This window comes from Gobio gobio (genome assembly GCF_949357685.1).
Source record: "Gobio gobio genome assembly, chromosome: 18".
NCBI lineage: Eukaryota > Metazoa > Chordata > Actinopteri > Cypriniformes > Gobionidae > Gobio > Gobio gobio.
In genome coordinates, this window is record NC_137111.1 from 46,647,277 (window position 1) to 46,669,783 (window position 22,507).

Here is a 22,507-nt window from a genome sequence, read left to right on the forward strand (position 1 = left end):
CTCAACAAACATTTATGATTGAAAACAGTTGTTTACAATATTTTTTAGGATTTTCTGAAAGCTTTCCATTTCAGAGAAATGCTGTTCTTTTGAACCTTCTATTCATTAAAGAATCCTGGGGAAAAGTGAGCATATTTAGCATAAGAGACTAGGCTACTTAAAAATAAATGAATAAATAAAATAAAATAAATGACATATCCCAGTCTGACTTGTACACTCTAAAAAAAAAGGCTCGTAATCATAGGGGAACCTTTTTTAGTGCTATATAGCACCAATTTTGGTGCTTCAGTGGTTCTTCAGCGGTTCTTCAGTGGTTCTTCAGCGGTTCTTGAGAGGTGCTATATAGCACCTTAGTCAAAGAACCACTGAAGAACCTCTGAAGAACCGCTGAAGAACCACTGAAGCACCAAAATTGGTGCTATATAGCACTAAAAAAGGTTCCCCTATGATTACGAGCCAAGAACCATTTTTGGTGCAATATAGAACCTTTTTTTTTTTAGAATGTAGTACTTTGAATATTAACATCTCTTGTGGGTTTGCTACTGTTACAATTAAAAACCGTATAAGGGTAAAAACATGACAGCCAGACATGATGTGAGCAACACAGCTACAACTAATAACATTGATACTGGGTGTGCGCATTATCAAGAATTGGCAATAGTCAATCGTATTGGTGGCACCAAGGAGCCCCAAATAAAATTATGCTTAGGGCCCCATAAGGGCTTGGGCCGGCCCTGCTCCCAACACTGGTGAACAAAAACTCCATAAAAGTTGTGAAAGTTACATGATCTTTTATACTGTAAGTCAGTCTCTCACAACCTCGAGTTAAATCCAAAATGGCCTATAAAACTCCCAGTCACATTTGCAGCCATCGTTATCAGTTCTCTTACACTATACAGTGAGCTGGCAGTATTTGACTGAATCTCTCAGGTGACACAGTTTCACTGTATCTGTGTATTTACTGTGTAAAATCCCAGGATAGAGCGGTTGAGTGAATGTAGCGTGGACTCTGTGAATGAGGCTCATTGTGTCAGAGACGCTGTAGAAAGACAGAATCCCTGCACTGTGATCCACATACACTCCTATTCTAGAGCCGGACACTCCGGGGAGTTTCATCTCTACGCTTTTGCTCCTGAATAAGCATCTGGAGGGAGAGCAGAATAATTTCCAGGACTGATCAGTGCATCCAGATCTACACTCATCGCCATGTCCCTTCTGACTGATGCTCCTGCAGGATACAGATACACCAACACCTTCACTACGACCCCGGTCCACCTCCCAGTAACAGCGTCCAGACACTCGCTCTCTACACAACACCTGAACCCACCCATCAAATCCGTCCGGATGATGGGGATACGGCTGTCCCGTACCAGTGCTAGTGATCGCTGTGTTCCCGTCAGACAGAAGGAGGTCGTTATGAGCGGTGTTTGGATCCAGAGTGAACCGACGGAAATCTAAAGAACAAATGCATGCACTGTAAATACAATTTCTGTCTCTCCAATTGATTTTTTCAATGTATGTGAAAGGACAAAGTTATCTAAAATTTTGGTTAAAAGTAAAAGTTCATGTTTTTTTTACAGTACACAGATAACTTATTTACATCTTTTTAACAGGTTAAGATCAGGGCTTGACATTAACATCTGCCAATCAGTGTTGCTAGATTGTGCAGGTAAAAATTGGTTGAGACGGAAGGACAAAATTTCGGCTGGTTTGGGGTCAGTGTGGCAGATTTTAGGTTAAAGGGTTAGTTCACCCAAAAATGAAAATTCATTAATTACTTCCCCTCATGTTGTTCGACACCCGTTAGACCTCCGTTCATCTTCAGAACACAAATGAAGATATTTTAGTGTAAATCTGATGGCTCTGAAAGGCCTCCATTGGCACAATGCACGGTTCACTCTCAAGACCCTTAAAAGGTACTAAAGACGTCATTACAAAGTCCATCTCACTACAGTGGTTCTACAATAACTTTATGAATCGGCGACAATAGTTTTTGTGCGCAAAAAAAACCCTATCTAACGACTTATATAGTGATGACGATTTCAAAACACGGCCTCATGAAGCTTCAAAGCGTTATGAATCAGTGAGTCGATTCAGCAGTTTGGATCGCCAAAGTTTGGCGGTTTGACACGCGATCCGAATCATGATTCGACTCAGTGATTCATAACGCTTCGAAGCTTCATGATGCCATGTTTTGAAATCGTCATCACTATATAAGTCGTTATTTAGGGTTTTTTTGCGCACAAAAACTATTCTCGTCACTCCATAAAGTTATTGTTGAACCACTGTAGTGAGATGGACTTTGTAACGACGTTTTTAGTACCTTTTAAGGGTCTTGAGAGTGTAACGTGCCATTGTGTCAATGGAGGCCTTTCAGAGCCATCAGATTTACACTGAAATATCTTCATTTGTGTCTGAAGATGAACGGAGGTCTGACGGGTGTCGAACGACATGAGGGGAAGTAATTAATGACAGAATTTTCATTTTTGGGTGAACTAACCCTTTAATAAACAAAACTCAAGTGTGCATGTACTCCATAAAATCAGTCATCATAACTTTATTAAACACACAGGCCTGTTGACATCGCCGGTGAGCTCAAATTAATATTGTTGGTGTTACAGGGCTTAAATTTCGGTGTGGGATTGCGCATAATTTGACTCATTCCCGCAGATTTTGTGCTCACACCCAAAGTGCGCGCACATAAAGCCACCTCTCAGCACTAAAGCACTAAATTGAGTTCTTTTTCGCTGCTTATTGCACTTGAACTGTCAAATTCACACAAAATAATTTCAAAGTGCCAGTATTGGCGAGTATTCACGTAAACAAAGTCAGTCCTTCCCTCGGGTCATTTTGACGCAAAATATTGTTTTTTAAAAATGCAAAAAATTGAGTGTTCATCAGAGTGGTCCAACCGTCCAAGACATCGCACTTGGTCTTTTGCACTTGAACCACAAATACACGCAACAAATTTGACTGGATTAGTTAATGTGGTGGAAATTTTAAAAAGTAACAAATCCTTCCCTGGCGGATCAATTTGACCCCCACAGGAATGAATGGAATGTGAACTTTACCAAAAAAATATTTTATAATGTCTACATGTGTATCTGAATGCATACTGAGGAGATAAACTCAAGAAATGACTTTAGGACCCTGCGAAGCAGCTCATTTGCTCCATATAGAGACAGAGCGACAGGCGTCATAATCTGAAGACCACGCCCACTGGGGGGCAATCCAACGCTCTCCATTGACTTTGCATTGCGTGAAGCGCCTCCTTGTCATTTTTGACTTATAACAAAAATCAGAACAAAGTCTAAAAGCTGATATGTGACAAAGTGCACAGCAAACAAGCTAAAAAACACAGAACCAAAAACACAGAAGTTTTTATAAGCTGTCGACCCAAAAAACGAGCGTTTAATGACAAAAAAGTGGATACAGGCATTGAGACAGAGCGCAACATATATTACACTGAGAACTACACCCACTGGAGGAGAACGTGATCAGAGACAGGAAATATAATATATAAAACTGACATTTGGATAGATGATTTAACAGTGACTAAATGTTTACTGCAAACTGAGGTATACTGAGTGTCAGGATCCCAAAATGTACCCATTCTTCCTGTGAAGCTTCACGTCTTACCTGTATCCACTTTTGTCTCCTTAAACGCTTGTTTTTGTGGGTTGGCAGCTTATAAAAAACGTATTTCTGAGTTTTTTTAGCTTGTTTGCTGTACACCCTGTCACATATCAGCTTTTAGACATTGTTCAGTTTTTTTGTTATAAAAAAATTATTTTGTTATGTCAGAAATGACAAGGAGGCGCTTCACGCAATACAAAGTCAATGGAGAGCGTTGGATTGTAATGTAATGAAAAAATAGAACAAAATATTATAAAAATTAAATAAGCTTTCTGGACCCCAAAAAAGGTGTGAGGGATGGATGAGGGTTAAGTGAACATAAACAGTTGAGAAAGAAAACACGTGTAACAGTATAATGGATCCGTGCGTCAGGTTTTAAAGTGACAGCAGTCTAATATTCCAGCTGCAAAATTATGAGGTAATATTAAAAATATCTATATAGCAGTTTTCCCCATGGTATTAATGTCTAAATTGTGGCCAGTGAAAATGCGAGTGGCTAGTAACTTTGGGAAGCCACCTGCCAACTCGAAAAAGTTCATGTCAAGCCCTGATTATGATGGAACGGTTTCATAAATTCCCATTAGAGTGGATAAACTTACATCTGAGGTACTCCTCTCTGCTCTCATATTCAGGACCAAGAATGATCTGAATGTGTTTCACTATGAAAAAAAATTAAAATCTCAGGTCAAGAAAATAAATCTATTAATATTGCATGAGCTTGGGTAAATGAATGTCACCTGTACCAGATATGTGTTGTGTCTGCTGTAGGCAGTACTGGTTCATTTTGTCTCTGAATCTAGATACAGATTTCCCAACGTCATCAAAAGAAATGAGAGAACTGATGATGATTCTGGGTAATTTTGACGATCCACCGAGAGAGAGGGATTGGAAACTCTACAGAGACAGAAAGACAAACAACAGATAAGATAGAAATAGCCAAAATATCCATCTTTTTCCTAACAAGCCTACTGCATTTTAGTCATCACAAATCAATTTGACTGAACGAGCTGTACAATGTTCAGACTTAATATTTTATTATGACGTGGTAAGACAAGAGTAGCTCTTTTCAGTCCCTGCATTCTTTTCCTCCTCGTTATTAATTTTTTTTCCTTCCACTGTAACATATGAAAAAGGACAACATAAGCCCTATTCGGACTGCAATTGTTTCTCATGTGGACATCCGTAAAAAATAAATGTGCATGCCACCTCAGTGATAACACTCGTGCATTCAGATGGTGGTGTATTCCCGGTGGAGGAAATGAAATGTGAAAAAAAACATGAAAAAAAAAAAAAAAAACCATGAAATAAAATGTCATATATTTGGTATAATAAGAAAAAATGCATATTTAATTTAATAATAGGAAAATAATATCCTAATTATTATTTAATTATTTAAATCCATAAAAAAATAGGAAGATATATAGACGCACATTATAGTTAAAATCAGGGCTCTCAAGTCTCACGCATTGGGCGTGAGACACACGCATTTCAACCCGTTCACACGCCACACCTTGTATTTCTCACGCAGAGGAATTTCCAGGATAATTTTTTGAAATTTTTTTCAGTGTAAATGATTTAATTTGATTGGCAACAGCCCTACAGTGCCTTATTCTAATTTAATTTATAGATCAAATTTAAGAATGTAAAATGAAAGCTGAAGCATAGCCTATATTTAATAAGATTATGGGAAAATGCCCTTAAAAAAGGTAAAAATATCCAAGATATGCAGATTTAAATATCTCAAGGCTGATTGAACACTGGTGAGACTTGCTTCAGAATAAATTATATTTACAACACAATAAAAAAAAAAAAAATAATAATAATAATAATATATATATATTATATATATATTTATATATATATATATATATATATATATATATATATATATATATATATATATATATATATATATATATATATATATATATTAGGCCTGTCAAGAGATTAATCACAATTAATCGCATCAAAAATAAAAGTTTTTGTTTACATAATATATGTGTGTGTACTCTGTTAATTATTATTAATATATAAATACACACACAAGCATGTATATATTTAAGAAAAAATATATAATTTTTATATATAAAACATTTATATTTATATATATTATAGATTATATAAATGTATATACAGTATATACATGCAAATATTTCTTAAATATATACATGAATGTGTGTGTATTTATATATATATATAATTAACAGAGTACACACACATATATTATGTAAACACAAACTTTTATTTTGAATGCGATTAATCGCGATTAATCTTTTGACAGCCCTAATATATATATATATTCCAAATTATTATGGATTATTAATTTGCCTCTTCCCTGACATCTTTGAAATAGAGAAATGCAAGAATTAATACTATGCACACACACACACACACACACACACACACACACACACAGAAATGTTGAATTCAATTTTTAAAAGTATTATTATTTATTTATTTATACACATTTTTCAGATCAGAACCTCTTCCCCACTGTCGCCAAAATCTCACTCTGAACTCAGTTCAAAACTTGAGAGCCCTGTAAAATGGTTTCTGTCTTGTGTTCTATCTCAAAATAAAGGATGTCATTTTATGAGCGGAGATAAGTGAATACAGCCTCTTATTTACATGAGGTAAACTAAATGCTGCGGTTATTTTAACATACGTAATAACGGCCTGTTTCAAATGTTTACGTGCTTTTCTTCTTTTTATTTCTTGAGCGGTGATGAAATACATTGCTCTTGTAAATACTGGCCAGCATTTCAGTAATAAAAGTCTAGGGCCCGGTTTCACAGACAGGGCTTAGACTAAGCCAGGATTAGGCCTTAGTTCAATTAGGACATTTAAGTAACTTTTATAAACGTGCCCAAGAAAAAAACATTGCTGGTGTGCATCTTGAGACAAAACGATGCCACTGACATATTTTAAGATTTGTCAGTGCAAGATTCTTTCAGTTAAAACAGCTCAAACATGCATTTTAGTCTAGGATTAGTTTAAGCATTGTCTGTGAAACCGGGGGAATATCTTTAAAATGCATCCAAATTACAGTGAAGTGCAACCGTACGGTGCTCTGCAGGGGTCAAAAAGGATATAAACTGGGAATTTTGAAGTGATATTTCTAGAAAACTCAGAGATGTGGATTCGGACGGCGATTAAATTACCACACGACCTTAGTGTTTGTCTAAAAACAGTGGGTAATTCGGCCGGGGATTGGGAGAAAAACACTGACATTCTGGATTTGGACGGCAATAAAATCACTGACTAGCCCCTGTCAATGATGAAAATACCTTATGACCACACGAGAAACAATTACCGTCCGAATATGACTATATAATACTGTGCATTTGTGGTTAGTTCTCCCGATTTAATTTACAGTACACTCTAAAAAAAAAAAGGTTCTATATTGCACCAAAAATGGTTCTTGGCTCGTAATCATAGGGGAACCGTTTTTAGTGCTATATAGCACCAATTTTGGTGCTTCAGTGGTTCTTCAGCGGTTCTTCAGAGGTTCTTCAGCGGTTCTTCAGAGGTTCTTCACCGGTTCTTTGACTAAGGTGCTATATAGCACCTCTGAAGAACCGCTGAAGAACCACTGAAGCACCAAAATTGGTGCTATATAGCACTAAAAAATTTCCCCTATGATTACGAGCCTTTTTTTTTAGAGTGTATGTCATGAATAATTCACTGGAACACACTAAGAATCTCTTGGTTTTCCTCCTAAATCCTCACGTCTCTTTCCAGGTTTTTATGTAAATGTAGCCACATTGTGTCCTCTTTTTACTTCTCATCCCTGTTAGTCAAGTCAAGTCAACTTTATTTATATAGCGCTTTTAACAATGCAGATTGTTTCAAAGCAGCTTTACAGTGTTAAACAGGAAAATAATGCAGCATAATTTTATTCAGCCGACAAAAAAAATGTCATCAGTTCATTTCAATTATCATACAGTGACAGTGTGGGCTTTAGATCAGTAATTAGATCAGTAATTTAGTTTATATGGTTAATTTAGTTTAATAATTAGATTTATTTCGATATTTAGTTGAAAAATTTCGAAAAATGTAGTGTCCCCACTGCAAAAAATGCTTTTCTTACTTAGTATTTTTGTCTTGTTTTCAGTTCAAATATCTAAAAAATCTTACATTAAGAAGCATTTACTAGACAAGCAAAAGTTGTTGTCTTGTTTTGGGGGAAAATAACTCAAATGAAGAGAGTTTTTGCTTAAAACAAGCAAAATAATCTGCCAATGGGGTAAGCAAAATAATCTTAATTCAAACAGAAAACAAGATTATTTTGCTTACCCCATTGGCAGATTATTTTGCTTATTTTAAGCAAAAACTCCCTTAATTTGAGTTATTTTCCCCCAAAACAAGACAAAAACTTTTGCTTGTCTAGTAAATGCTTCTTAATGTAAGATTTTTTTTTATATTTGGACTGAAAACAAGACAAAAATACAAAGTAAAAAAAGCATTTTTTGCAGTCCCCAACTGAGCATGCCAAGCCAGTGGCAAGGAAAAGTGCAGTATTAGCAGGAAAAGTATTAGCAGTGTTTACTTTCTAAAGCAGGTAAATACAATATGTATTGTCTGTCAAAATGACAAAACTTTGAAATATCAATCAATAAAGATACATTTTGAAGTATCCCCACCATGACTGTGAAGCTCCATTAGATGTTGTTACCTGGAGGAAACGGATGTGATGTTCTGCGTGCGAAAGCTTCTCCAGCTCAGCCTCTCCTCTCCTCAGATCAGCGATCTCCTGCTTCAGCCGCTCCAGGAGTTCTTCCAGTCGAGCCAGCGAAGCGCTCTCGTGATCTCTGATCATCTGCGTCAGCTCGGATCGGCTTCTCTCAACAGAGCGGATGAGCTCAGTGAAGATCCTCTCGCTGTCCTCCACTGCTGCCTGCGCTGACCGCTGTTAGGACACACATCAGTCAGTGAGAAAGCACAGTCCCAGGGCGTTTTCACACCTACAGATCGTTTGTTTTGTTCCGAAACAGGGACTTCATTTGTTAAAACGTTGCACTTTCTTCTTGGTTCGGTTCGCTTTCACAAGACAACATTTCAAAGCATACCAAAATGTGTTTATGTACAGTAAGTCACATACGAGCACAACTGTGCTCTTACTGGATGCACTTTTATGATGGATAGATGCACTTTTATGATGGATAGATGCACTTTTATGATGGATAGATGCACTTTTATGATGGATAGATGCACTTTATGATGGATGGATGCACTTTTATGATGGATAGATGCTCTTTTATGATGGATGGATGCACTTTTATGATGGATGGATTTGGATGGATGCACTTTTATGATGGATGGATGCACTTTTATGATGGATAGATGCACTTTTATGAGGGATGGATGTACTTTTATGATGGATAGATGCACTTTTATGATGGATAGATGCACTTTTATGATGGATGGATAGATGCACTTTATGATGGATGGATGCACTTTTATGATGGATAGATGCTCTTTTATGATGGATGGATGCACTTTTATGATGGATGGATTTGGATGGATGCACTTTTATGATGGATGGATGCACTTTTATGATGGATAGATGCACTTTTATGAGGGATGGATGTACTTTTATGATGGATAGATGCACTTTTATGATGGATAGATGCACTTTTATGATGGATAGATGCACTTTTATGATGGATAGATGCACTTTTATGATGGATAGATGCATACGAGTACAACTGTCCTCTTATTGGTCAGAGTTTCCTCTGCGTTATCCATCAAGATGATGGACAAGTTCGCTCTGTGAACTTATTGTGGCTTTATTTGTAACCGCCGAGACACAAGCAAACACTATACAAATGTAGCCGTCATTCCTGCTGTTAAATTATACATTCTAGGGGTGTAACGGTACACGTATTCGTACCGAACCATTTGGGTCCAGGTCTTTCGGTATGGTGCACGTGTGTACCGAACCGTTCCGAATTCAATCTTTAACAGTTAACAGTCGGCTTGTTTTACGCATGGCACTTAAATCCGAGTTCCCAGACGAACATATTAAGTATTCAGTCCATTATATCACGAAATTCTAACGATAAATGCCGTTTTGACGCTCTTTAATGTGACGCGACTGATTACTGTATAGGCAAGTGAACGCGATCGTCTCGAATAAATGTAAATTAATATCTTATGGTATGTTGAGGATACAGTACAACTTACTGTCACATATCATATGTGGTGTAATCGCTAAATCAGTGTTTCAACGGCGGAAAGACGTGAATAAAACAGCTTGAGAACAATGTCACGCAGCATCACATGACCTCAGCAGTCATTCAGTGTCCACAGCTGTGAGTTCAATAGAGAAATCAACTCTTTCACTGAATATATGCTCTATATTAGCCGTTATATTCATTATATTCTACTTAGCCTGTTAGTGATGTCTTGTTTATTTAATGTATGTTTAAATAAATGTCATGAAAGTGACAGACACTGTGTATAAATGATTATATTTCAAAATTGAATTGGATTAAAAACATAATTTTATAAATAGATTTAGAAGTTAATGCAAAAACTGCCTTATGTGAAGTTTACATGCTTGCACACAATGTGTTATTTGAGTGTTGATTATTAGACCTAAAAATACTGAATTTAGGCTGATTTGGGCTCTGTTGTTGTATTGTAGTAGCTGATGTGCAAGTAAGGGCTCCCTATGTTTACAGCATTAGCAGAGATATATTGTTTTGTCTTTAAAGGGGTGGTAAAACACATTCTTTCGAAGGCTTGATTGTGTTTGTGGGGTGCACTGTAACATGTGTTCATGCTTCGTTTTTAAAAAATTGCATTATTTTTCATATATTTGACATTTATTCTACACTGTGCTCTGTCCCTCCTTGTAAAACGGTCTGATGGTTTCTGGGTTGTATGAAGCCGGTCCCTCAAGATGGGCTCAGATTGGTTGGCTGGCCCAGTGTGTTGTGATTCGCTAACCGCCTAGTGCACGTTTATCGGAAACGTCACGCCCCTTACCTTTACCTGGAGGCTGTGCTTTGGTCAGTATTAGAAACAGTGGCGTCAATAAAACCATACCAATTTGAGCCCGAATCGGACCCAGACAATTTTAGTGAAGATGATCGAGCAGAACCTGTTCAGTCCTCAAGAGTAAAGACTGCGGATCTATAGTGATCGCTACTGAATGGCACCATTACTTTTGTGTTTTTAGAATGATTATAGCCAAATATCTGTCGCAAGAACTATTAACCCAAAATGAACACTAAACACTGGCTTTACTATAGTAGACAAATCAAACACAGAACCATGTTTAGCATGCCCGTAGATAAACAAGCATGTCGATAAACAATACATAAAAGCTCTAATCAAATAATGTACACTAATGCCAAGTTCGCTGTTGAGATTTTAAAAAGTTTGTAACGTTAGGTGTTTGTCGGATAACGTTAAGTATGAATGAGCATTTAACAGACTGGTTTGCAGAGGTGTCAAAAGTATTCGCATTCATTACTCAGGTAGAAGTATAGATACTGGGGTTTAAAAAGACTTCTGTAGAAGTTGAAGTATCAACTCAAGCTTTTTACTCAAGTAAAAGTGTAAAAGTAACTGGTTTCAAAACTACTTAAAGTATAAAAGTAAAAGTAATGTAAGGGGAAAAAATGCCATTAAAGGGGTAGCTCACCCAAAAATGAAAATTCTGTCATAATTTACTCAAATTGTTCCAAACCTGTATGAGTTTCTTTGTTCTGAAGATTGAAGAATTTTTGTAACCAAGCAGATTATATGCAACCATTGACTGCCATAGCATTTTCCCCCTACTATGGCAGTCAATGGTTGCTCTATCTGCTTGGTTACAAACATTCTTCAAAATATCTTCAGAACAAAAACTCATACAGGTTTGGAACAACTTGAGGGTGAGTAAATGATGACAGAATTTTCATTTTTGGGTGAAGTATCCCTTTAAGGACAAAAGATTAGGCCATGCCACAGTGCATACCCCACCTCCTCAAAAAAACATTTTTCTGAAGGCCATAATGACTATAATGTTATATTAAAAAGTTACTGTTGAACATTTTTAGATGCACTTGGCTACGCGTTTCAGCCGCATATATTCCCATTGAAATGAACGCATTTTAGGACAATGCAAATACATTAAAGAACCATATTGTGTACTACTGAGCATTAACGTGTTTCATGGAGTGGAAGATTTGATGACTAGTTGCCTATAAATATTGTAAAGGTGCAAAAAGTCAAAATTCAGAGGCATGTTATCAATAACCATTATTTGAATGTGTGATCAGTGTGGCCAGATTGGGTCAACAATTTCCAGCCCAAAAACCTCACCAAATGTACATTTATATTTTTTAAAGAAAATGGTTATTGATAACATGCCTGGTTATTGATTTTGATATTTTTTTGATATTGATTATTGAATTTTGCACCTCTTACAATACTTATAGGCAACTAGTCACTCCAAGAAAAAAAAACCAAAACTTTAACTGCCAAAATAATTTGATATTATTTTATTGACATACCAATCAATGTTGATAAGTAAGTTACCATTTTATCTCCTTAAAGCATAACATTGATGATTAAAAAAAATAATGATTCCCAGCAAAACGGTTCAAATATGACTATATGTCAGGTAGAAACTGTCAAAACAGCAATCCCTTAGAAAAACACAAGATTTTCAATGTCAACAGTAAGAAGCCAATTTACGTGCAAAAAGTGCCCAATATAGAGATTGGAAAAAGCTATGTAATTAACAGGCATTTCACACGTTAATGCACACACCAATGTCAAAATGCGTAATTCATTTATACTGTACAATAATCCGTCAACAAATAAGTAACAACAATGCGCTTACCTTTGTGTTGCACTTTGCTTTGACAAAACTACAGTATGTCTTTGCTAAGTGCATGTGCCATGTACTTCACGACAGTCAAAGCAGATTAATCGTTGATTTAAAGCTCTTTCAGCATCTGTCGGGGTTGCTAGTTGCAGATGTCCTAAGTGTGTATATGATGATGGACAGGAGTCACGGTTATATTTAAAGAGTCTTCGAGTCACAGGTGTAATTCACGTTTGAGAGTTGAGTCACTTTCCCACTCTTTACTGTAGATACAACTTATTGTATATTTATGCCACTGGCATAGCGATCACTGGAATATACAGCTACGAGTTATCGCGCTAAAAACCGGCTAAAGTCATGAATGAGGCTGAGCACGTCTGCCTGCTGATTGCTGATTGGCTGAAAGTGCGTGCTCGTCGGCGAGAACCCGCCCTATCTGGCAACATGGTGTGTGATTTGTGCAGGTGCAGGCGTGATTGATCGCCTACAACCCAATAGGGTGTCGGAATGGTTTATGTTTATCCTTCTCATCCAACCACAATCAAATTTACTCTGTCCGGATGGCGCGATTTATCTGGATAGTTTATTTTTATTTTTATGACAAGCCGGAATGAAAACATGCCGAAATGGAATAGAAGTAACGAGGCTATTTTTAAAATGTAAGGAGTAGAAAGTACAGATAATTGCTTGAAAATGTAAGGAGTAGAAGTAAAAAGTAGGCTGAAAAATAATTACTCCAGTAAAGTATAGATACTCAAAATTTCTACTTAAGTAAGGTAACGAAGTATTTGTACTTCGTTACTTGACACCTCTGCTGGTTTGCAGAGCCAAACAGCGTTGTCATCTGTTTACTTCCTTGCTACAACGTACAATACAAAACAATACAAACTATTACAGGAAAACACATAGACGAAACATAAATCAGACTTACAGGTCGTGGCCCGTAAACAGCTTCTGTTTTTAAATCCATCTTTCTGGACAAGCCGTTGTGCGAATCCTTCATTGAACTCGTGAAGATTGTGGAAGCTTTCCTTCGTGAGATGTGCAGCGGGAGCCGTCTTGAATCCACACACTGGCAGTGTTTTTCTCGCGCAGCTGAACCGCGGCTCATGAATTGCAAATACCATCAGTAAAGTTTGGCCATCGATCAGAGGGGGTCTGCTACATTCTGTGTCCAAAACATCTTAGGATAAGGTTTTCACACTGACACTGTCATTGTAAGACAGTTAGCAACTCTGTTTGTTTGTCCGAGTTAGCTGCAGTAACTAAAAGGGGCGGGGCTTACCGATAGGTCAATTATAATACCACTTGGTTCGTTGGTCCATTGGGTCGGATTGCTTTCACACCTCAAGCGAACCTTCCCAGAGTTCGTTTGCAATCGAGCCACCTCATTCAGGCAGTCTCGGATCGGTCACATATGCCTAAACGAACCGAACCGAGGGAGAAAACACACCAGGTTCTGAAACAAACGCCCAGGTGTGAAAGCACTAGTGCTGGCGGTATACCGGATCATACCGAATACCAGTGTTTATTTTTGTTATGATATTAATTTTGATTATACCGCAATATGTCGCTTAAATAACGTTCGTAATGCGGCGCAGTGACACCGTTTGAGAGGGGTGTCTTTCCACTGTTGCACTGCAGTGAGGACACAGAGATCGCATTACAGCGGAGAACTCAAACAACACACGGCGCACGCAAGAGAGGATCACCACATGGATCATAGATCAGATACAGACCGGAGCGAGCACATTTACGTTTTTTATGGGTATATTTCATATACTCTAGTGCTCTAAACATGAACCAGCGTGTGTATGCGCACATATTTCATCACGTCTTCTTCAAATGAAATATATGTGCAAGGACTCTAATACTACAGCCGTACGTCTGATCACGACCGCGATGACAAAACAGGGCATTTTAGTCAAGCAGTAGAAAATGTGCACTGTAAAAAATTATTGTGATTTTAACGGTATTTTACTGTAAAATTGCTACGGTGAAAAACAGTTAATTGGTTAACAGAAAGTTTCCGTACTATATACAGTGAATAACTGTAATAGATCCAACCTTACATTTAATTTTACAGTAAAATACCGTTAAATTTACAGGTTTTGGAAGTGTGTCATAGTCATTGTGTCATTAACAGTGAAAACCCGTAAATTGACATTCCCAGAATTCCCTGCGTGACACTTCGCATTTGATGTATTTTCATTGCACATGACTATGTTTCTTCTTTGTTTTTTCTAATCAGTTATGTACATTAGGGTTTTATGTTACATCTGATGTTGTTAAATTAATGTTTATTGCATTTTTTAAATTTCAAATCACCTTGATGGTGTTTAGTGTTTGTGTGAATGACACTGAGCACCTTCTATATATCAGTATTGTGCTCTTAAAAGCTGCTTGTGATGGGCTTTGATTCATCTCGCGATTCTCATCTCCACTGTGATTGGTGGTTGTCCGTATATATCAAAGGTACATAACAGATATTAGTATTTCAATAGGTCAGTTAATGAAATATGTTGTTTTACCGTAAATTGTTTACAGTGTAAACATAATTATTACAATACAAACCTTTAAATTATACGGTTTTGAACTGTAAAATTATTATTTTTTTAACCGTAATTATTACATTATAAACCTTTAAATTATACGGTTTTGAACTGTAAAATTATTTTTTTTAACTGTAATTATTACATTATAAACCTTTAAATTATTCGGTTTTGAACTGTAAAATATTTTTTTAAACTGTAATTATTACATTATAAACCATTAAATTATACGGTTTTGAACTGTAAAATAAATAAAAAAATGTAACCGTAATTATTACATTATAAACCTTTAAATTATTCGGTTTTGAACTGTAAAATATATTTTTTTTAAACCGTAATTATTACATTATAAGCCTTTACATTATATGGTGCTGTCCCTAAAAACCTAAAACGTTACTGCCGTATTTTTTACGGTAAAGTTCTGGCAACCACAGCTGCCGTTTTTTTACCGTAAATTTTACGGGTATTTTTTTTTACAGTGAACACCTGGACATGCGTAGAGGGAAAAAAAAATACTGTGAAACCGATATAATTTAGAAAAATACCGTGATATAAATTTTGTGTCATACCGCCCGCTAGAAAGCATCCTCAAACTGTCAGCAGTCGTTCCTCGTCTCCAGACTCACCTTATGAGACTCCACAGCCTCTCTCAGTTCCTGAAGCTCGCTCTCTCTCTGCTGGATGTTCTGCTGGAAGGTCGTCTGCATCGCTCCTAAATTGCCCTGTCGGATAAACGAAATGACAGAAACTTCAATCCGAGGGCTGCATCCGAAATCACACACTTCACTACTATTATAGAGCTCCAGAGGTTGACTTCATGCAGCCTAAACTCCGCCATTTTGTCAGGCAATCAGGCTAGAGCGGCTGTTGCATTGATATCTATAAAATAATTTAACACCAGACTGTTTAAACCTTACTATTTCAACATGATGGACAGCTGATGTGCGCCAGGATGCCAGAACAGGCGGGGGAAAGCAAAGGGAAATCATTTTATCACAATAAGTTGTTGAAATGCCATGAATTTCAGTTTATTCTACTTTTGCCTCACATAACTAATGATCAAAATAAGTTCCCATTAAATATGATACTTAATCGTGCATAACAGAAGTGCTTTTATATATAAATAACATTCAGAAACTGTAGGCTATTTGAAACGAAGTTAAGGATCAATAAATAAATACTGAAACAAAAAAATAAGAAATGGCATTTATTGATTATGACTGATTTGATTTGACATGCACAATTTGATTTGAGTATTTTTGTAAAAGGAAAAAAAGATTAAAGTAGTAGATGATTTCAAATACTTAGGGGTCATTTTAGAACCAACATTCGGTTTTAAAAAACACATAAAAAAATTGTCTAATATTTTAAAATACAATATCTCAGTTTTTAAACATATTCGAAATATGCTCACTTATGATGCAGCAAAAATATATCTGGATGCAATGATTATTTCTCATGTTAACTATTGTATCTCCTGTTGGTCTCAAAAAAGTCAAATAACATTAAAACCATTAAAATCACTTTATAATCAGGCTGTAAAAGTATTAGATAAAAAAACATTAAGACATCACCATTGCCAAATTTTTAGGCGGTTAAATATATTAAATTTTGAAAATCTAATTGTATACTCAAATGTTAGGTTAATTTTTAAGATTCTTAATAATAATGCACCTCCACCACTGAGGCGATTTGTACAGCTCTGCTCAGAACAGACTACCAGGACATCTAGGTCCACAAGTGGAAATGACTGTAGATTACCTAAAAGATGCTCTGCCTTTGCACAGACAGCCTTCTCATTCAAAGCTGTTAAAGAATGGAACAAGCTTCCAGATAGTCTAAAATTAACCTCTGACCTGAGGGACTTCTCTCAAAATGTTAAAAAGGTATTATTAGAAAACCAACTATGTCAGCACTGATTATGTTAATGTTTAGTAATAATTGACTATAGCAATTTTAAAAGGTTGATTGTAAACAGTATGGACAGGGTTAGCTTCGGCTGAAGTGTAAATGTAAATGAGGTTGTAAATAGATAGTGAGTTATTGATGTTTAGATGTATATATTTTATTGTTTTATCTGCCCAGGGACTGCGGATGGAAATTAGCTGTGGCTAAATCTGGTGTAAAGCATCTTTTCTTTTGTAAGATTAATGTACTTGCACATTGTCCCAGTCAAATAAATAATAAACTTAAACTTAAACACAACACGGACCGATGGGACATGCTTTTCTTACTTTTGGTCTTGTTTTCAGTCCAAATATCTTACATTAAGAAGCATTTACTAGACAAGCAAAAGTTTTTGTCTTGTTTTGGGGGAAAATAACTCTGCCAATGGGGTAAACAAAATAATCTTAATTCAAACAGAAAACAAGATTATTTTGCTTACCCCATTGGCAGATTATTTTGCTTATTTTAAGCAAAAACTCCCTTCACTTTGAGTTATTTTTCCCCAAAACAAGACAAAAACTTTTGCTTGTCTAGTAAATGCTTCTTAATGTAAGATTTTTGTACATATTTGGACTGAAAACAAGACAAAAATACCAAGTAAGAAAAGCATTTCAAAACACGGCCTCATGAAGCTTCGAAGCGTTATGAATCAGTAAGCCGAATGATGATTCGGATCGCGTGTCAAACCGTCAAACTGCTGAAATTTGGCGATTCAAACTGCTGAATCGAATCGCTGATTCATAACGCTTCGAAGCTTCATGAGGCAGTGTTTTGAAATCGTCATGTACACTTTTATCTTCTTAAACGCTCGTTTTTTTGGGTCGACAGCTTATAAAAACTTATTTCTGTGTTATTTAGCTTGTTTGCTGTACACCGTGTCACATATCAGCTTTCAGACATTGTTCTGTTTTTTGTTATAAGTCCGAAATGACAATGAGGCAGCCTCATGCAATGCAAAGTCGTTGGAGAGTGTTGGATTGTTTTTCCCCCCGGTGTGGGCGTGGCCAAAATACGCTCTGTCTCTGAGAATTTAGGAATAAAAGTAAAGTGGCAACTGGTCGGTCACATGATAATGACAACATGGATTACATTCATACTATATAGAACATACTTTTTAGCGGTCGTGAAGTAATTACTTATTCAAAATAAGTACCAACTCAAGAGAGTATATGTGATTTCCGTTGGGGACATATTTTATAAATCCCACTATATTTATGTGTGAAATTTGACTAAAAGACGGACATCCCATAGCCTACATTTGGAACTGGAATGCCGTCAAGCCCTGGATATACTAATATTAGATTAAATATATATAACAAGTTTATAGATTCTCATTTTATTGTTTTGTTCATAACAAAGATAACCGAACTTGCCAGAGTTTGGCGACAGCAGATCCTGAATGTGTAAATTTATGATCGTGTAGGCTAAATAGAATTTACAGTTCGATACTCCATGTCAACTAGAAGTTATTAGAGTATAAGTAACTGTCTGATTAATATCTATACACTTTATTTTGATGCTCCCCAACCGATATTCTCCTGACTATAAGTGACTTTGCAAGTACATCCTTACAAAAAAAAGTATACTTCAAGGTCATTTTATTAAGTAGCCTATAAGTATATTTTTAAGAATACTTTATGTAGTAAGTAGCTATACTAATATCAATGTACTAGTAGTAAACTTGTAAGTGTAATTTTTCAATACTACTTGGGACTAAATTGGCCCACTTTGTAGTGTATAAAAGTATACTTTTAAGTGTAACAGTAGTAAACTTTGAGTACTCGTTTGTACAGCAACTATACTACAAATGAACTTTTTATACTTTGTAATTTTTTAGTTTATGAAAGTACACTTTGAAGTATATACTCAGTAAACTACTAGTTTAGTGTTTTTATACTGCAAGTATACTTAAGCTAGAGAGAGGATTTGAAGCAACAGTTTCTTCCCAGCTATTTTTGGTTCCCAGAACGTTATGGGAATGTTCCCAAAACATGTATTTGTAACGTTTGTTTTAGGTTAGTCAGGAAAGTTTTCGTTACGGAAATTGAACTTTTTTAAGGTTTGCAGAACGTTGCCTTAACGTTCTCAGAATGTGCCCGCAATGTTGTATTAACCTCTTTTAATCATATTTATTTTACATATTCTCCCACGTCTCATATGGCACATAATGGTATTCATTTTTATGCTTTTCATATTTTACTTAACCTTAGCTTAATATTTTTAGCAATAAAATTGGATTTATCTGAAAATTATAATGTCTTATAGGTTTAATACTAACTTTAATGACATAATTAACATTTAATGCAACTACATGTCAACTTAATCTACTAACATGAACCCTAACAGTCTACTAATACTCTGATGAGTTAGTTGACATGTAGTTGCTTCCCAGCTAACAATTTTTGGTTACCAGAACATGTATTTGAAATGTTTGCTTTAGGTTAGCCAGGAGAGTTTTCGTATACGGAAATAGAAAGGTTTTTTTTAAGGTTTTCAGAACGTTACCTTAATGTTGTATTAACCTCTTTTCATCATATTTATTTTTCATATGTCTCATATGGCACATGATGGTATTCATTTTTATGCTTTTCATATTATACTTAACCGTGGGTTAATATTTTTAGCTATAAAATTGGATTTATCTGAAAATTATAATGTCTTATAGGTTTAATACTAACTTTAATATCAGCAAATGACAGTAAGGCTACATACTTAAATTAATTTGTTTAAAGAACATACTGTACATTATCCTTTATATTCTGGGATCTAGACAAAACCTTTGGTAACTCTTTATTTGATGGTCCACTTTAGCCATTCTAATAACTATAAGTAACTTTGCAACTCCATGTCAACTAGCAGTTATTAGAGTATTAGTAACTGTCTGTTTAATATCTAATAACATTTAATTTTGATGCTCAACAGTTTTTCTACTGACTATAAGTAACTCTGCAACTACATGTCAACTTAATCTACTAACATGAACCCTAACAGTCTACTAATACTCTGATGAGTTAGTTGACATGTAGTTGCTTCCCAGCTAACAATTTTTGGTTCCCAGAACGTTATGGGAATGTTCCCAAAACATACATTTGTTTGTAACGTTTGGTTTAGGTTAGCCAGGAAAGTTTTCGTATACGGAAATAGAACGTTTTTAAGGTTTGCAGAACGTTACCTTAACGTTCCCAGAATGTTCCCGTAATGTTGTATTAACCTCTTTTCATCATATTTATTTTAACATATTCTCCCACGTCCCATATGGTACATAATGGTATTATTTTTTAAGCTTTTCATATTATACTTAACCGTGGCTTAATATTTTTATCTATAAAATTGGATTTATCTGAAAATTATAATGTTTTATAAGTTTAATACTGACTTTAATATCAGCAAATGACAGTATGATGCTACATACTTTAAAGAACATACTGTACATTATCCTTTATATTCTGGGATCTAGACAAAACCTTTGGTAACTCTTTATTTGATGGTCCACTTTAGCCATTCTAATAACTATAAGTAACTTTGCAACTCCATGTCAACTAGCAGTTATTAGAGTATTAGTAACTGTCTGTTTAATATCTAATAACACTTTATTTTGATGCTCAACAGTTTTTCTACTGACTATAAGTAACTCTGCAACTACATGTCAACTTAATCTACTAACATGAACCCTAACAGTCTACTAATACTCTGATGAGTTAGTTGACATGTAGTTGCAGAGTTACTTCCGATTTTTGGTTCCCAGAACGTTATGGGAATGTTCCCAAAACATGTATGTGTAAAGTTTGCTTTAGATTAGCCAGGAAAGTTTTCGTTACGGAAATAGAACGTTTTTTTAAGGTTTGCAGAACGTTCCAAGAATGTTCTCGTAATGTTGTATTAACCTCTTTTCATCATATTTATTTTACATATTCCCCCTGGTATTATTTTTAACTATGCTTAACCATGGCTTAATATTTTTAGCTATAAAATTGAATTCACCTGAAAATTATAATATGTTTAGACTGATCTAATCCAGGTTTTAATAAACTGTATCTGCAATATATACTTTGTTTATGAAAAATGACCCATTTCAGCATAACATATGGTTATAAAAATAAAACCTAAAAATAACCTACAGAGAACGTTTTTATTTGGTTCCCCCAAAAAAATAATCAAATGGGAACGTTTTGTGTTTGCTGTGCTGTAGTAGAGCGTCTAAAGTGGACCAACGAAATAAAGTGTAGCAATTTTGAGTTTAATTCATCATCATCATACCTGCAGCTCAGCGGTTTCTTCTGCAGCTGATACGGTCTCATGGTTTCTGTGTTCATCCAGCATACACACAATACAAACACATTTGTTGTCAGTACGACAGAAAACCTCCAGAAGCTTGTGGTGTTTCTGGCAGACCATCTCCTGCAGTTGTCCAGTAGCATCGATCACCTCGTGCCGTTTACCCGGATGAAACTCCTCATGACGCTCAAGATGAGTTTGACAGTACGAGTTCAGACACACCAGACACGACTTGAGCGCTTTGTGTTTCCTCCCAGTGCAAACGTCACACGGGACGTCTCCAGATCCAGCAGGAACAGCCGCTTGGACTTGCGTCTTCTTCAGTTTCTCCAGCATTTCAGCAATCACCACGTTCTTCCCTAAAGCAGGCCTCGGCGTGAAGATCCGTCTGCACTGCGGACAGCTGTAGATTCCCATCGGATCATCCTGATTCCAGTAACCTGTAATACAGCGCATACAGTAACTGTGTCCACATGGGACGGTCACTGGCTCCTTCAGGAGATCCAGACACACTGGACAGATGAACTGGTCCTGATACACTGAAATACTGAAATCTGCCATTTCACACATCTAACATGAGAACAGTTCAGTTTCTATTTCACTCTGCTGGAAGGTTTATATCTTCTAGACTGCAGGGTGTGACTTGTTCCCAGTTTTATGGTGTGATTTACAGTCAGTGTTTATAGCAACATTATCTAATCACCTCTAAGAGTATAATAAGGAAGCTGGGTAAGAACAAAATAGCATAATAAATAGAAATCTGTTGTTTTAATATTTAAACAAGCCAGATCTTTGTCCCTTATGACCAGTGTTGGGAGTAACGCATTACAAGTAACTCGAGTTACGTAATAATACTTTTTCCAAGTAACTAGTAAAGTAACGCATTACTTTTCAAATTTACAACAAAATATCTGAGTTACTTTTTCACATTAATTTGACTGACAGCTCTCCTGCCTCCATATTGAGAAAAATAAGTGCGGAGGCGTGTGTGTAAACATGAGGGTTATTGTAGTTCCAGACTAAAAGTGAGCATTTATTTATCTCACTTGCACAATAAAGATTCTGAATAAAATCAGAGAACTATGCAAACCTTCAATAATTAAATGTTAAATAAAACAACTATTTTTAAGCATAATCTACCTTTATATTTAATTTACCAATGTCTTGCTGCTGACCATTGATGATGAAAATTACTAGATTTTTTGTTTTTATTGGTAAAACTTTTTCCTCCTGCATCCTATTCTCCCATTATCCAGAATGGCAGCAGAGCTGC

At 35.9% G+C, this 22,507-nt stretch overlaps 1 protein-coding gene across 1 annotated transcript; it reads right to left on the minus strand.

The window, feature by feature from the left end:
* Positions 1 to 640: 640 nt before the first annotated feature.
* LOC307141830 (E3 ubiquitin/ISG15 ligase TRIM25-like) lies at positions 641 to 21,795 on the minus strand (the record flags this gene model as incomplete). The annotated part of the gene is made up of 6 exons (XM_079842282.1): positions 641 to 1,454; positions 4,236 to 4,295; positions 4,380 to 4,530; positions 8,312 to 8,545; positions 15,639 to 15,734; positions 21,217 to 21,795. 6 exons carry the CDS (start codon positions 21,793 to 21,795, stop codon positions 892 to 894), a joined length of 1,683 nt encoding a protein of 560 aa, XP_079698408.1. The 3' UTR covers positions 641 to 891.
* Positions 21,796 to 22,507: the final 712 nt, after the last annotated feature.